This window comes from Engraulis encrasicolus, chromosome 7, assembly GCF_034702125.1.
Source record: "Engraulis encrasicolus isolate BLACKSEA-1 chromosome 7, IST_EnEncr_1.0, whole genome shotgun sequence".
In the NCBI taxonomy this organism is placed as follows: domain Eukaryota; kingdom Metazoa; phylum Chordata; class Actinopteri; order Clupeiformes; family Engraulidae; genus Engraulis; species Engraulis encrasicolus.
Window position 1 is genome coordinate 40,617,443 of NC_085863.1, and position 18,211 is coordinate 40,635,653.

At 45.1% G+C, this 18,211-nt stretch overlaps 1 protein-coding gene across 1 annotated transcript in view; it reads left to right on the top strand.

Moving 5' to 3' along the window:
• The first annotated feature begins 17,226 nt into the window (after nt 1-17,226).
• The window catches only part of srrm3 (serine/arginine repetitive matrix 3), a 66,335-nt gene continuing 65,350 nt past the window's right edge, over nt 17,227-18,211 (top strand). Inside the window, exons 1-2 of the mRNA XM_063202234.1 lie at nt 17,227-17,308; nt 17,366-17,585. Of these exons, the coding sequence (XP_063058304.1) occupies nt 17,227-17,308; nt 17,366-17,585 (302 nt within the window). The remainder of the gene's footprint in view (nt 17,309-17,365; nt 17,586-18,211) is intronic.

The window sequence follows — 18,211 nt, forward strand, 5'->3', positions numbered from 1 at the left end:
TTACTGTCGATTGTGGTCCCAAGATATTTATAATTGTCAACACATTCCACTACCTGACCTTTTATGGTAGTTGGTTCCTTATTAGTGGCGTGTTTTCTAAAGTCCACATACATGTTTTTTGTTTTAGAAATATTCAGTTGTAGAAAGGACTGCTCACACCAATCTACAAACTCTTGAACAATTGGACCATGACCCGTGTCCTTGTCCTTTAACAGACTGACAATAACTGAGTCATCTGCATATTTCAAAATATATCGGTCCTCCTGGCTACTGCGACACATATTGGTGTAGAGGATAAACAAAAGGGGGGACAGAACACAACCTTGAGGCGAGCCCGTGGAGGTAGAGATCTGGTCAGATAGCACTCCATTGACCCGCACTCTTTGTGTCTTTTTCCAACTTCCAGCACTTCATATCTTTTATTAGTTGCTAGCACTTTCTGATGTTATCGCCTGTGATTTTGTCCTATTTTGCTACATTATTTCTGTATTGCAATTTAAAAACTTTCAATTTCTTCTTTGCTATCTTGTGCATCTATGTCGTCTTGATGCATTGTTTCACACTATTCATCATCACACATACAGTACGCTTGGTGTACAGGATGCACGTATTCACGTACACATGCCTCCGCACATAATCGAAACACATTAACTCTCTCTCTATCTCTCGATCTATCAATCTCCTGCTCTCTCTCTCTCTCTCTCTCTCTCTCTTTTTTCCCCCTCGTTTTTTTCCATCACTCTTTCTCTCTCGCTCCCTTTCTCCCACCGCTATTCTCCTTCTCTCCGTCTTCATCTCGATATTATTCCTCCTGCGTTCCTTCCCGGTATAGCAGATCTGCTTGGTCTCCCTGGGGAGGGAGCCTTTCTTTATTGGACGGTTTTCTCCACTTGGCTGGGCACAGAAGATGATTCCCGTCTGTCTCCGGCATGAGGCTGCTGCTGCTCCTTCGAGGCCTCTCTCAGGGCTGAGGCTGCTGTTACTGCTGCTCCAGCTCCTGTTCTCAGGCTTGCCAGATTGGGCAGTTTCCTGCCTAATTGGGCTGTTTAGGATGACCAGCTGCAGGTTAAAAAGCAAAAGCAAAAAAAAAAAAACGTCTTGGGCTGATTTTTCTGTATTTCTTTAGAAATCGATAGAATGTTCTTCAAATTGGGCGTGATTTAGTGCCTCCGTTTGCTTTGAGTACATTTTTTTAGCTGGAAATCATCTGGCAACCCTGCCTGTTCCCAGTCCACTCCCCTGTTCGTCACATTGTTATGTGTCTCTTACCTGCAAGGACACGTAGCGTCAGAAAAAATATTTGTTATTATGTTTTTTCCGATTTATTTTTTCATAATAGTACACCATATACGCTCTTGACGGCCGTCACTTGCAGAGAGATGTCCTCTTTCACTTGGTTACCTTCAAGACTTTCGGTTTTCTCTCTCTGGCTCCTTCGTCGTTTGCTGGCTGGCTGGCTGGCGGGCGCGTGTGTCCCTCATTACCACCGCACGGGCTTGATGAGGCGGTGATAAACTGGATCGCACGAATAGCCGCGGGGAAGCACGACGCCTCAAAAGCCATAACTGCCGCAAAGGCGCCCTTCCACTTTCTTTCCCCATCTCCTCTATGCCCTCCTCCCATCCTCCATCCTCTATCCTCTTTCCATCTCCCTTCTTCCCTCATCCACCTCTTCATCCTCCATCCTCTCTTCATCCCTTTATCTCTCCCTCCATCTCCACCTCTCCATCCTCCGTCCTTTGAATATTAATAGCAGACCTATTAATACATGGTGGGCTGGCTGTCTCGTCTCTCGAGGCGGCTTCCGCCACGTGCAGTGCTGTGCGGAGACGTACAGTCCCAGGAAAAAGTTTGTACACCCATTGAGATTTCTTACATTTTTGTCAAAATTGATCATAAAACATGGTCGGATCTTCCCGGAAATCTCAAGAAGGAACAATCAGAGTCTGCTTTAATTAATTCCACCCAAACATTTACATGTTATCATATTTGTATTGGTCATAAGGTCATAATATTCACAGGAGAGCAGGGCATAAGTAAGTACAGCCTTGCATTAAGTAGGTTTTAACCCTCAGTTAGTTGCAATATCATCAACCAGACTTGTCCTGTAGTTGCAGATCAGATTAACAAAACAATCTGTTGTATCTTGTCTCCCTCTTCTTTAGAGAACTGCCTCTCGTCAGCAAGGTTTGTGGGATGTCTGGAGTGCATAGCTTTCTTGACTTCATGCCATATAATCTCAATTGTTTTTTGTCAGGGCTTTGACTGGGCTATTTCAGAATGTGTATTTCATTATTATGAAGCCATTCTAAAGTCGATTTGCTTCTAAAGTATGGGTTGTTGTCACATTTCAGGACCCATACTCTTGTGTGCTTCAACAGTGTGACAGATTTCCTCACGTTTTTTCTGTAAAATGTCACAATAAACTTGAGTTCATTGTTCCACTGATAATAGCAAACTGTCAAGGGTCTGAGGCAGCAAGGTAGCCGCATATAATGATGCTCCCGCCACCATACTCAGAAGAGGAGATGTAATCAAGAATAGCTAAAAATGGGAGTCATTCTGCCAATCTAAAATGAATGGGGTTTCTGTCCAAAAAATATTGCTGCACCTTTGAGGTTTGCGAAAAAGCATTTATATGCTTCATAGAATTACTGCAAAATATTCTGTAGACCAACGTTGAAACCAAAGTTGAATTGTTCAGGGGAACACACAATGTCATGTTTGGAGGAGAACTGGAGAACCACACCTTCACCAAAACATCATCTTCGCCTTTGAGTATGGTGGCGGGAGCATCATTATATGCGGCTACCTTGCTGCCTCAGGCCCTTTTGAGTTTGCTATCATCAGTGGAACAATGAACTCAGAAGTTTATCGAGATATTTTACAGAAAAAAGGGAGGTAGTCTGTCACACAGTTGAAGCACACAAGAGGATGGGTGCTGAAATGTGACAACAACCCATACTTTAGAAGCAAATCGACTTTAGAATGGCTTCATAATAATGAAATACACATTCTGGAATAGCCCAGTCAAAGCCCTGACAAAAAACAATTGAGATTATGTGGCATGAAGTCAAGAAAGCTATGCACTCCAGACATCCCACAAACCTTGCTGACGAGAGGCAGTTTTCTAAAGAAGAGGGAGACCAGATACATCCAGATTGTTTTGTTAATCTGATCTGCAACTACAGGAAACATCTGGTTGAGGTTATTGCGACTAACTTCGGGTTAAAACCTATTGAATGCAAGGGTGTACTTACTTATGCCTTGCTGTCCTGTGAATGTTTACATCTTATGGCCAATGAAAATATGAAAACTTGTAAATGTTTGGATTGAATTCATTAAAGCAGGTTGTTCCTTCTTGCGATTTCCGGGAAGATCAGACCATGTTTTATGACCAATTTTGACAGAAAGGTAAAAAATTTCAAAGGGTGTACAAACTTTTTCCTGGGACTGTAGCGTATATACGTATATGTGGCTGTCATTAAAATGTATATGAGACGGAATGTGTGTGTGCGTGCGTGCGTGTTCGTGCGTGTGTGTGCGCGAAGCACAGCAAAGGAATACTAGCCTGTCTTTGGCTGGCACACCCTTCTCGGTTTCCTGTTTAGTGGGTTCGTTTTTGTTCAAAGCGGGTTGGTTACAGACTGTGCGTTGTGTTGTGTTTCTTTTTACTCAGTCATTTGAGGTTCAATCTCTGAGGAGAAAGCTACTCCCCTCTTAGCTTTGAGGATTAAATTTATTCTCTCTTTTTTCACTCCTCTGTCTTACCTCCCTCTCTCTCTCTCTCTCTCTCTCTCTCTCTCTCTCTCTCTCTCTCTCTCTCTCTCTCTCTCTCTCTCTGTTTCTCTGTTTGTGTGTGCATGTGTGTCTGCAGACACTGAGCAGAGGCAAGACGCAGATTTGCTGCCTCTCTCTTTTCCTTCTCTCTTTCTTTCTCTCTCTCTCTCTCTCTCTCTCTCTCTCTCTCTCTCTCTCTCTCTCTCTCTCTCTCTCTCTCTCTCTCTCTCTCTCTCTCTCTCCTCTCACATTTCACAAAACTCAGAGGTGCCTGGGTGTCTTCGCTCCCCATCCCTACCCATCACTCTCGTATCTCTTCCAGTGACAACACATCGTTAAGCATATAGTAGACGTATGGGATGTAATAGGGAGCTTGAAAAGCAGTACACCTAAAATCCAACACAAGGAGGTCAATGAAAACATCCTTTTACAAATGACCACCAATGACCTCACCAACTGGAATTTATTGTCTAAGGGGTCGAGAGTGTACGCACAAAGTCTCACAGACCTGACAAATACCTCCACGGTCGAAACGTTGCTCATGCCGCGTACTGAGAAAATACACTGGAAGCAGCAGCAGCAGCGGCATGAGCGTAATCTATTTTCTTATTAACTACTTTATTGCTTCCCCTCTCTTGCAATTAAACAAACGTCTCCTTCCGTTATTTTGAGCCTGTGAGTCACTCATTCGCCCACGTCACTCACTGGTGTTTGTGGTCTTGCCTCGCGCACATCCGCATGGCTCTCCTGAGAGAGAAAGAGAAATTGCACAGAGAGAGAGAGAGAGAGAGAGAGAGAGAGAGAGAGAGAGAGAGAGAGAGAGAGAGAGAGAGAAACTGCACTGTTAGAGATTGTGCTGAAGGCAGGCAGGCAGAGAGAGAGTTCTGCCATTCAAAGTGTTCTGCCACCCACACACTAATGTAACCACCTCAACCCACCCCTTCCCTCACTCACACCCCAATATGCACATCACGCAGCCCCACCCCACTCTCCCTTCCCTCCACCAGCACTACCATCCAGCACTGCCACTACCGCCATCGCATCAGTTTAGCGCCCGTCGCCTTTGAGGCTGACAGTGAAGTTGTCACATCTGGGAACAGCTGCATTTTTAGAGATACCGAGGAGTGGAGCTGTCAAGAAAAATGCAAAAAGAGCGAAGAGAAAATCTCTCTCGCTCTAGCCAACTTTTCTTCGGAAACAGGGAAGGGAGGAAATGTAGCCAAATTGCATAAGTGCTTAGCATTCAGTGCGTACGTGCATACGTCCATTTGTGTGCGCCTGCGCGTGTATGTGTGCACATGTGTGTGTCTGTCTGTGGTAGGTCTGACTTTTTTGGTCTCATCTGCTGTCCTCCCCACCCACTCGGAATGTCTCTCTCTCTCTCTCTCTCTCTCTCTCTCTCTCTCTCTCTCTCTCTCTCTCTCTCTCTCTCTCTCTCTCCCTCTCTCTCTTTCTCTCTCTCTTTCTCTCTCTCTCTCTTTCTCTATTGCGTGTCTCTGGAGGGCCATAAGCGCTGCTGGGCAGGCGAATTAGGGACGCTGCTAATTGAATGATGGAAATAAATGATGAGAGAATGAAAGAACTAAAGAACTGCCAGGATGGAGGGGAAAGAAGAGGAAGAAGAGCGAATAAAACAGATGAATGGGGAAAGCAAGGGAGACAGAGGAGAGAGAGAGATAGTGAGAGCGACAGAGAGACACACACAGAGACCGAGAGCTTCCTGTTCAAATTCAGCTAATTTTGTAACTGTGTAACTGTGTCTATGTGTGGTATTGTGCGTGTGTGCATGTATGTGCGCCAGCCTACCATATGCTCCATATGGGGGAGAGAGAGAGACCTGTCATACAGCAGAACATCAGGAGTGGGCGGAGGTGGACTTAGACGTTGATTGACAGGACTACAGGCGGTTTTCAGTGGGCAAGGACAGAGAGAAGCGAGAAGCGAGAGCAAGGAGAGATATGAGAAACGAGAGAGGAGAGAAGCGAGAGGGAGGAATATAGGCCTGAAGGCTCAGAGCCACTGACTGACAGACAGACAGACAGACAGACAGACAGGCAGATATCCCTTTGATTCTTCCAGGCTATTAGCCCGCTGGTCTCCTCCAGCAATTAAGACCTATCCCTCAGCTAGCCTACAGCAAGAGCACAGCACAGCAATGCAGCCCCCATAGTAGAGCTGTAGAGGTTATACATGGAGCGCTAGCTGCCACAACTCATATTCCAGACAGAGAGCAGTCATTTGTGGGAAGTCCCTAATTAGGCTTGATTAACATTAATCAGCATTAAATACCTCTCTGGTTGGTTCATAATTCATTGCACTCTGACAGTTGGGTGGGCCTGGTGGTGTGGTGTGGGCTATTTTTCACATTTTTGGACAGGGTGGAGAAGACTGAGGTCGAATATAATGTAGAACTCTTCACATATTCACCACATGATAGGGAAGAAAACAATGTAACTCAAAGTCTATGATGTGCACCACTATGTGTAGTGAAAGAGTGAGCATATAGTGAATATATTGGCGTTGCAGAAATGCAGTGGAACCTGATTGACTGTCATCCTATGTAGTGTGCACAACACAATGAATGAATGAATGAATGAATGAATGAATGAATGAATGAATGAATGAATGAATGCAGTGGTTCCCAATCTTTTTCTGTTGTCCATTCAGTTGTCCAATTAATATTGCTAGATTTTCCATTAATAGTTTGTCCACTAATATTGCTAGAAATCCACTGGACACCGAATACATCTATTAACCACAGACGTAAATACTGTTACTAACCAAATCGTGTAGTTATGTTAGCTGTCCTTCTTTACGTTACTTTAGATGAAAGTGTCTGCTAAATGTAATATAATTTTTTTCTGTTAAATTTAACATACTATCTGGTTGCTGTTGTTGTAGAATTGCTTGACCACTGCAGTGAAGCCTCGCCAAGAGTGTCCCTGGGTGGTGCAGGTTGCTTGGTGATGTGACCTCTTTGTTGCGTGAGGTGCCCACAGCGGTGATGAATGTGTTTGTGTGTGTTTACTGGACTCTGCTCTTCCTCCAAAGCCTCGCTGCCCAAATAAATTACTCACAACTCCTGCTTCTCTGATCTCAGCCACTGTGTTTAGAGCGAGAAAGAGAGGGTGTGTGTGTGTGTGTGTGTGTGTGTGTGTGTGTGTGTGTCTGTGTGTGGGTGGGGGAGAGAGAGAGAGAAAGGAGAAAGGGCAGTCCATTTGTTTTGTGATGCAGAGGAAATTGCCTGGATGTATGGGATGGTGAGCTGACCCTTCTGACCTTGTGTCACCTCTGTGGCGATGTTTACTCATGCTCATCCTGCTGTTGGGAAGCACTACAGTAGATACTGCTGGCTGCATGGACTTGCTCTCAAGATTCCTTGTGGTGCTTTTTAAAGTGAAGCACTCTTCTTCAGTGTAAAATTTAAATCAGTCTCCAGTTCATGCCATGACAATGATTTTGAATGCCCTAGAGAGTCCGTTGGACACTATAAACCTTCTATAAACTTAACACCTTACATAAGAAAAAATGATACAGAGGAGATACCTAAAAGTTGTATATTCATTCCCTCACTTCCTCTGATGTAAAACATACTGATTGCTTGTAGTCTAGTTTTCTTGCGGGGCTCGAATATTTAAATGTTCATGTGACATGAGCCACTGAGCTGTGAAGACTGTAGACAGTTTCACCACTGAAGTGGCAACAAGAAACAGAGATTACAAGTAACATTAGAATGATTTATTTTCATTTTTGTGCTTTCACTTGGGTGGACTCTTTGGTCTGTTGCTAAATAGCCAAGTGGCTAGCGCATATTAAAGGATAGTTCCGGCGTAAAATGAAAGTTTCACCATCGCTTTCCCATGCCACATAATGTATCTAATGATGAGCCATTCCGGGCAATGCCGCGCCGTTGTGGAGATTTTGTTCTGACTTGTATATACTGTAGCTAAATATACTGTAGCTTGTAAATATATTGTAAATATACAGTAGCTATATTTACAAGTCAGTATAAACTCTCCACTGCCTTAATAGCCACTTAGCTATTTCGCAAAAGACCAAAGAGTCAAACAAACTTTAAAAAAGAACTGCCAAAGTCATGCTATATTTTTGAGCATGTCTGAGACTTTTCTGACTTCCAGCAAACTCACATTGAAAAAAAGTAGTGTTCATTCAACACTTAGCCAATTTAACATCTTCTAGAGTGTATTTGCTGCCAGAGTACTCTCCAAGAGTTGAATGAACACTGCATTTTTACTGTGCTGTTGGACACACTGTAACTATCCCCAATCGTATCAGAATCCGCATTAAAAATTGGAAGGACTGTCCCTTAGCTGACAGCAGAGAATCCCTTCACTCTGACGGGCTGCCTGTCTCCCACTTTCTCTGACATTAATGAAGAAAAAAAAATCGGTGAGGTTATTTCAAGGTTTCGGGGGAGGATCAGAAACTTCAACAATGCCTGTTCTATTTTCAGAGTTTATATAACTTCTTCTCCTCCGTACCTTCCTTTCTTTCTTCCTTATTCACTCCATCCAGAAGAGTGTTGAGAATGGGGGTGGATTATGTCTATAAAACGCTCACTTCAGAGTGGTGCCTTCCATTTCTAAAAAAAAGAGCAAAAGCAATGAAGTCTAAAAACACTTCAGAATACAGCTAGGTGAACAGAGAGAGAGAGAGAGAGAGAGAGAATCAGGTTCCTTTGCGGACATTTTGTTTGTCCGTTTCTATATAACCTCTATACACACACACACACACACACACACACACACACACACACACACACACACACACACACACACACACGCGCACACACACACACATGCTCACACACACATGCTCACACTCACAAGTATCGACAGATCACAGGTGTATGTTTTGTATAGCTGTACAAAAAATCACACCTTTATAGGAGGGCCCTCCCCTGAGGGTGCCAAAGCGAGAAATGGGTGCAGAGCTCATAATCGGTTTTACAGATTGACTCAATAGAGTCTCCACGCCCCCACACCGAGGCCAGGTGAGCTTGAAAGGGCTTTTCAAACAAATGGGCGTCACACACACACAAACAAACACACACACACACGCACGCACACACACACCCGCACACAAACACACACACACCTCTGCACTTTCCACACATCATCTTTTATTGACAGCTTGGATCATAGCCGAAAGAAACTTGTTTCCATGAAGGGTAAGGTGAATAAAACCGGGACGAGGGGGGTTTTGAACCGAACTCTAGCTTCATATTAATGATAAGACATCAAAGGCCTTAAAGCGTTCAGGAGACTGTGCAAGCAATGTTACTCAGGTGCTCATCTGTATCGAGTGAAGAATAAGTTCGAAATAGGGAAGAAAGAGCAGAGGCACTCTGACATTTGAAGAAAAATAAAAAAAAGCCTTAAATATAACATTGCAAATCTGTTTTAAAACACATGGGCCTACCCATTGCAGCCATATTGGCCCTCATCAGGGCATAGACGATATTGCTGCACAACACGTAGGCCCATGTGTTTTTAAACAGGTTTGCAATGTTATATTAAAGGGTTTTTTAATATTTTTTTTTAATCTCAGAGTGCCTCTGCTCTTTCCTCCCTTTTTTGGACTCATATGAATGCAGCCTTTCTCGAACTGGGCCCTCGGGGGGTAAGCCAGCTTCTGTTAATGTTTCGCAATTCAAGTGATTGATCGTGCCAAGTTTGAAACGCTCGGGAAAAGAGGCTCAATGAAAAAGAAGAAAGCTGCCAAAGGGGTCTTACATCTGAGCTTTTTGGATATAAATAAAAGGTAGTTTGTGCCACTGTATGTGTGCGGGCGGTCTAGTGTAGTGCACACTCTGTGGATGTGGATGGGAAAGAGAGAGAGCACAAGACGAGAGTGGGTCTATCTGACAAGAAATGCTTTTTGGAGACCTGCATGGGCTAGTGCTGGAAGTCATTCTCAACAGGATGACCTGGCTGAAGTGGGAGCCGAAAGAAATGCATTCCACGCTGGGGAATCTTTTTAAGCTCTGCAAATTACAGCAGAGCCTCTCAACTCAACTCTCACCTCTCCTCGGAATCTGGCTTCTCTACGTCACACCTTGTACAGAGGAGAGGAGTAATTACCCTTTTCAGAGCTTCTCTCTCTTTCTCTCTCTCTCTCCCTCACGCTCTCTCTCTCTCGCTCTCTCTCTGTCTCGCTTTCTCTCACACACACACACACTGGTGCTCTTTGTACTCTCCTTGTACTTCCTTTTTCTCCACTGAGCTGGCCACTGTCCTTTGTTTTCTCTCTCTCTGTCTCTCTGTCTCTGTCTCTCTGTCTCTGTCTCTGTCTCTCTCTCTCTCTCTCTCTCTCTCTCTCTCTCTCTCTCTCTCTCTCTCTCTCTCTCTCTCTCTCTCTCTCTCTCTCTCTCTCACACACACACACACACTGCTGTCCACATCTCAAAGCTGTGAAAAGAATTGTGAATCCTCAAATTAAGGGCTTGGCAGGGTCTACCTCCACCTCTGTCTCACACTCTTTTTTTTGGCTTGGCCACCCCCTGCCTGTTTCCATTTCGTCGTGTGGTTCCTTCACTCTGTAGGCTTTTTCGGTTAACCTCTGTCCCTCCTGTGAGCCGCAGACCAGGTGCGTGGGTGGTCGACTCGGCACTCCAGACTTGGCACTGCAGACACCTGCTACTACCCCCCCTCCCACTTCCCTCTTCCCCCCACCCAAGCACTCGTACTGAGAGAGCCCTCTGAAGCACCTGCATAGCACCACCAGCATCCCATTTCCTATTCACTGTGTATCTGTCTGCCCTCTGTGTGTGGGTAGAAGCACCTCAAACAGATGCGGCATCTCAAACAGATGACATAGTATCTGGGCGCCTCCTGGACCTGTTGCACGGACGTGTGAGAAGTACGAATGTGGACTCGTTCACCTGTTTGACAGCCACAGTAAATGTTGTTCTCTAAATAATAATATGTAGTTCAGATAGGGATACAGGGTGATTGACAGTCACCAACTTACTTATCTGTGGTCTTCTAGGACATTTAAATCCCTCCTGGTCATCTGCCTGTCATGCACACCAGCATCACACAGTGATATCGCTTCCTTCCTTTCCTTCATACTCTGGAAATATTGTCAAATGCCTCCCACAGGGTTGCAAGCGGCCATCACTCTGTAAGATCTCTGTGTCAGACATTCTTCAGCACCAAGGCCAGCGACCAAGTGAAGCATGCACACAGAATAGTATACCAAGCACTCTACGGAAAGTCATGAATGTAATGAAAGAAAAGGAAAATACCTAATGAAAGAAAGCACAACCTTTCATTTGGAATCTCTTTCAAACACATTTTTTAAATTCTGCATTTCTGTCTTTTTCTCTCTATCTCAGTCCTTTCTTTTTATCTCAGTCCTAGTTCGTTCGATCTCTCCCTCTCCTTTGTTCCATCGCTATCATCAGTCTTTCACGGCACGGCTACAGTTCATGTGTCTGCATGCTACACGACTGTTCGGCGATTCCAGTCAAGAGGCCTGCCTGGCGGAATGATGCAAGAGGACGAGCTGAGCTGACAAGACCTTCAAAGCGAAGGTTCAGCCCAAAGTTGCCCAAAGTTCCTCTGGAGTGCTCTCTTCTCTCTCCGGAAGAAAGCGGCTGATGGATCGGCCTCCACTCCACTCAGGCCATATTTCCTCCTGACACCCTCGCTGCCGAAAACACTCTGCCTGCCGACGGTCCTTGAAGAGCCTCTTTCCCCTTGACTCTGTCGCTCTGTCTTTCTGTCTCGTTCTCTCGCTATCTCTTTTTCTCTGACATGCTTTCTCTCTCTCCATCACTCTCTCTCTCTCTCTCTCTCTGTCCGTCTATCTCTCTCTCTCATGCTCTCTCTCACACACACACACACACACTATTTATTCCTCTCTCTCTCTCTCTCTCTCTCTCTCTCTCTCTCTCTCTCTCTCTCTCTCTCTCTCTCTCTCTCTCTCTCTCTCTCTCTCTCTCTCTCTCTTCAGGGTGATCTATGGCGGCCTTGTACCTTGTCCCCAGAGGGCCGGGAAGAAACAGACAACTTTACGGCACTTACATCTTCCTCGGCTTGATCACCTCTTTGCTTGCCTTGGCACCTCAGCTGTCTGGCGAAGCACAATGGTGATTTATTGTTGTAAAAAGAAAAAAGTCCCTTACAGCTCCTGCAGAGGTGGTAAAGAAGGTGTGCATAGGTGTGAGAATATAATAGAAATGGTTGACTGTGCATATTAGGGAAGGTGAGACTTTATTTATTTATTTATTTATTTATTTACAATTTGCTGTTATGGTGTTAGGATTCTGGTCCAGCGCCACATTCATCCACCACCACGATGTATATTACCTTTTTAATTGTCTAAGATCTTGTTCGTGGTAGTATTGTACACAGTATAGTATGTACAGTATTGCACATAAGAAGGATGAATGCAGCTACATTTAGTGTAAAATATCATGCCATGTACAGTAGGCCATCTCCTGCTACTTAGCCACCTGTCTTCATTAGATGCCTGCTGAACAAACATGTAAAATATGTTTGTAATATAGATCAATATGGAGTTGTTGCAATTCAAAGCTACTTTTTTATTGTAATTTTGTTGCAATTTGAAATGAGCGGCACAACCCACAGGACGCATAACCTGCGAGTTCTAATGTGCTGCTCATCTACTCCTTGGCCTCACCTAAATTGCAGGCCAACATTAATTAACGAATCTGCATAGCTCACATTTTGACGTTTTTTGTAGCATAATGAGGAAAGTCACAACATTTAAAATCCTTTGTGGGCCGAGAATAGAGCGGTGAATCAAATCAAGACTTTCCTGTAGCCCCTTAATGCGCGCCGTACCTCCAGTGGCACGCTGTTATAGTCATTGAAATGTAACTATCATAGCACTACAATACTATGACACAACACAGGCCCTTTGGTAATGCACCACGACTTGGTCATTACCATACTGGTAACAACAAATGTATAAAGCCGCGTCTTAAGGGGTTAAAGGGGGTCTCCCGAAATGTCATTGTTATGAAGACAAATGGTTTGGCAGTCTTTGAAAATTGCCCGTTTTTTACCATGTTTTCCTCAGATATGGCGTCGTAAGCACAAAAAAATGAGACCGAGGCTGCAAGCAGCAGCATGGGGGGGATCAGAGCTTTACAGAGACTGCGCGGTGTTGTCTTACTTGCACTGTAGCTTCGCATAATTACTTTGATACCCCCACAACAAGGCACACACACATACACACCCACACTCTTTCTCTCTGGAGTGCCACTGAGAAACAGAGGTTTCCCCAGAAAGTAGGTTGTGAGAGAGAAAGAGAGTGAACTTTTCTGTGAAAAATAATAGGTAACCTCTCCGTTCGTGGGTCTAGTTATTGTTGTTGTTTATGCTCTTGCTGCTGGTGGTTCATTAAGGCGTGGGAGCTGTTGCCGTTTAAGTGCACGGCATCGCAGTAGATTGAATATCTGGTTTGCGGTTAATGGCAATCTGCTCTCGAAAAATCCCCCGCTGTTTTTAAAGCTGAAATGAACGCCATAATGAGCCTCAAACAAAATCTTAAAACAGCATTCACGTTTCAAGCTGCGCTTGTAAATACACTAACAACACATAAGACCCATCACTTTTTTATTTGTTTATTTGAAGGACATTAGGGAATGGTTTGATGCACACACACACACACACACACACACACACACACACACACACACACACACACACACACACACACACACACACACACACACACACACACACACAGAACAGTCACTTATTAGGGTAGTTATTGTGTAGCACAAACAGATTTCTGCCCGGCAGTGAAAACAGGCACTTAGACATGAGTCATGTTGTTTGCGTAGACTAATTGCGTTACTGATGAGCTATATGGCGGAGCTGTGTAGCGAGCTGTGGTGGCAGTGTGATTATCACGCAGTCGTGACTCCCATGCTCTAATGAGGGAGTGTGGTGACTGTGGTGACTGCCATCACCCCCCCCCACACACACACACACACACACACACACACACACACATCCCCCCTGGACATGTGGAGCATCATGAGGGTTGCCCAACATCTTAAGAGTGCTTTGTCCGCTAATCAACACACATATGCACACATACAGTATGATAGAGGGCATACACATACACGGACACCAAACACACTGTATAAACACATAGATACACATAAACACACAGCGACACTCACAAACTCACGGCGACGCACATATGTACCCACACACAGCACAGTTATGCATGAACACACACACACACACACACACACCACCTCCACACTGACCTGGAGGCGGAGTAGGTAACATATGGCCTCGCTGGGCCGCTGGTGTGTGTGCTTGGCGGCCAACAAGCACTCGTGTGTGTGTGTGTGTGTGTGTACTGTATGTGTATGTGTGCTTTGGTGGCCAACATGTTTCGTGAGTGTGTGTGTGGGCATAGACACGAAGTGCGGACCGCAGCTAATTTGTCATGCGGTGTTGCAGACTCTTCCTACAGTACTTCACCTCTGTGCCTCAGACCAGGCGCTCATGCATACTGTACATACAGTATGGCTGGCCTCCTCCGCATGGCAGAAGAAGTGCCGGGAGGGAGAGGTTAGCGCTATCGGGGAGTCGCCTTAGATGGCATTTAAAGTGGAAATGAAGCAGTGGCTGTTTGTTTATCTACCTTGAGAATGACTACCATTCGGGTGACGTCACATTAACAATGGCGGCGCACCAGTTGAAAACACATACGTTTCTACAAATTGTTTATGCTTTATTCTTAATAACATTTTTTTTTCCGGAGTTTTTGTAATTCCTTTATTTGACATTTTGGTTCATAGATTATTTTACCATATATATCAGATCACTGCTTCATTTCCACTTTAAAGATGGTTGGTGAAGGAGACTTAGGCTACCATGAATCCGGGGATTACTTCCTGATGCTTCCCCCATTTCTCTCTCCCATTACTTTCGTGTCTCTCTCTCATGCTGTGCTGTCATGAGAAAGGCATGAAAGAAAATATTGTAAAAAATAGATGGTTGTTAGAGCAGCCAAGCCATTTGCATTGCCGTCTATTCACATTTTTATCCATTACCCGGAGAAAGACATTTACGAAGCTTACAAAATAATTCATATATGGACAATATTCAGAAAGTTGCACATATCTCATCTCCATAGCCAATTATGAATAGTATTGTCATGGAGTCACTTTGTAAATGTCATGTATTTCTTTTTCATATGGGTGTAGCACACTTCCTTTGTTCTGTAGGCCTACCACTGAACAAGCTCAGCCTTGACAAATTCTTTGCTTTCTTTGCTGTGGATGTACCGTAGCATGCAAAATGTTTTCTAAATGTTGGCCAAAAATTCTCAGAACAGGTAGCAGTCCCATCAGGGTTGTACCATTAAAAAGCTATTTAGTCCGCTGCTGACTGCTACTGTGAAGGCTACGGGCTTTATCCTACAGTGTAATGTTTTCTTGCTTACACGTGGCGACTTTCAAAGTGGTGAATGTCAGGATAATGTATGCATGCGGCAATGATAACGGCTGCTACTTAGCCACCTGTTACGGAAGCCGAACAGCCTGACCTTGCACAACTCTATTTACCAACACAAAGACTTCTCACGTTATCTCTGGCTGTAAACAAGTCATTACAATATACTTAGACTCTGCTGTAGATGTCCTTTGTACAAAATAGACTACAAGGGTTTACCATTCATGTTTTTTTTTTTTAATCCAGGTCTGAACTGCTAGCGAATTTGGTTAGTTGCCATTGTGTCAGTTTATTCTATTTTGTAATAGTACTAAGGGGGGGTGGCGTTGGTAGGCTTATGATGATGTTCCAGGGCTTACACGACCATATCTCTCTCACATCAAAGAAGGCCTGTACGGTAAATAAAGAACAGCGATGCAGTGAAATGCACTCTCACAGTCGAGTGCTGGGGGTGAAATAGTCATAAAGCCAAGGCATCGCTGACAGCAGGTATTGATTAACTGGCCTGAGTTGGAGTTTCTGTTTTTTTTTCTTTTTCTTTAAATCTCCAAAGTCTTTTCTGTGAAAAATGAGCTCGTTAGTGCTGCAGATTCCGGGCAATACACCAAGGATGTGTAAGCACATTTTGGGTCAAGTAAGTATCAGCCCCTGAGCTTATTTTTCCACAGGAGAAGGTCCATTTCTTTGGGGTAGCAGCAGAACAATATAATTACAATATAGTTCTCAGACCAATTCATTTGAGATGGCAATTGCTGTGTTGTCTCTACACAGATGTGAGGTTTGTAGCTGCCGGTGGCTCCGGTTATGTATTTTATTTGTTCGTTGTTGTAAATGGAGCATCCTGAGCTATGGAATTCTAGGAGGTTGACATCCTGTTCTCCTCAAGTTCTCTGTTCTTGAATCGCTAATGCTCAAAACAGACAGAGGTTGCGGTAGAGGTGATGATGTTAAGTGCCACGCTATGTTTCCTCTGACCTCCAAAAAAACACCCTTCTCCACCCCAAGGGCCAAAGTATAGTTGTCATCGCTCCCGCTGTCTAAAGGCATCATCATCAGTGTCACAGAGCCTACATTGTCAACATCACCAGCACCTTGCAGCTGTACAGTTAGCTTTGTGATGATTTTGATGAGTGAGCAGAGAGAGAGAGAAAGAGGGAGATAACAGATAGCGAGGTGAAGGAATAGCAAGGGTAACCGCTCATAACCACACCACACCAGGATCATACTTGCAGTTGTATAGTTAGCTTCACCCAGATGTACAGCAGATGTACAGCAGATGAGCCAACAGAACTCAGAAATCTTTATTATATCCCCGACATGTGGTACAACTGAGATAGTATGGTTTTCGGCAGCAGTTGTATCTGTTATTTGCTTCTCTTGGAGGAGATAATGTCTTCTTGCACACACTCACTGAGACATCCCCCTGTGTACACTCTGAGCTGTGAACAGATGTGATGGTAATTCTGTATGTTTTAAATTAGTCAATATAGTAAATCAATACAATTTGAGTGCGCTAATGGAATCACAGCACACTCTTCAAAAATAGAAATATCAATATGGTCTCCAGCATTCCATAGTAATCTGTCTGTCTGTCTGTCTGTCTGTCAGTCTGTATGTGTATGTGCAGTTGTCTTCCCCTTCCATATTCGAAACCAATATTTAAAAGCATCTTATGTCACTAGCTGGTTCTCACAGACAAACTGTGTCTCTGTCTGTCTGTCTGTCTGTCTGTCTGTCTGTCTGTCTCTCTCTCTCTCTCTCTCTCTCTCTCTCTCTCTCTCTCTCTCTCTCTCTCTCTCTCTCTCTCTCTCTCTCTCTCTCTCTCTCTCTCTCTCTCTCTCTCTCTCTGCAATCCCGTATGCGGATCTCTTACACCAGAGCATGGGTGGCTTTGCTTCTTTTTTCCCTCTTCTTGGTCCTCAGACACTAAACTTCTCTCCTGTCTCTGCTTGTCTCTCTGCAGTGTGCCGCGGCCATGTACGATGGGGCGCGGGTGCCTTCCCCAGAGGACGGCACTAACGGCCTCCCCCAGCAACAGCCTACTGCAGCAGGAGGAGGTGGAGGAGGAGGTGCCTCAGTAGCCACACTACCAGCCATGGCGGCTGTACCAGCAGCACCAGCAGTGGTGAAGCCCAAGTCTGAGCAGGAGCCCCAGGGCGGGGAGGGGGACATGGAGATGGAGGAGGAGGGGGCCGGAGCCGAGGCGGGCACGCCGGTGACGGAGCCGCCGCTGGTGGTGAAGAAGGTGGCGCGGCGGGAGATCCTGGACCACGAGCGCAAACGCCGCGTGGAGCTCAAGTGCATGGAGCTGCAGGAGATGATGGAGGAGCAAGGGTGAGAGTTTAGCACGGCACCGCACCGCACCACACTCACACAAGACCACACCACACTCACACCACACCACACTCACACAAGACCACACCACACTCACACAAGACCACACCACACTCACACAAGACCACACCACACCACACCACACCACACCACACCACACCACACCACACCACACCACACCACACCACACTCACACAAGACCACACCACACTCACACCACACCACACCACACCACACCACACCACACCACACCACACTCACACAAGACCACACCACACTCACACCACACCACACCACACAGTGCACTTTTAACACCACATCACACCAGGAGGGAGGCAGAGATGATAGAGGAGGAAGGGTGCGAACTTAGCATCACATCATATCACGCTCACACCCACACATCCAGATGGAGGGAGAGAGAGATGGAGGAGTAAGGTTGAGAAAGAGAGTAACACCACACCACACCACACCACACCACACCACATACCACCACCACACAGAGAAAAAGAGAGTCATGAAGGAGGAATAAGCCTATAAGAGAGAGAGAGAGAGAGAGAGAGAGAGAGAGACAGAGACAGAGACAGAGACAGAGACAGAGACAGAGTGACAGAGAAGTGTGATATTCA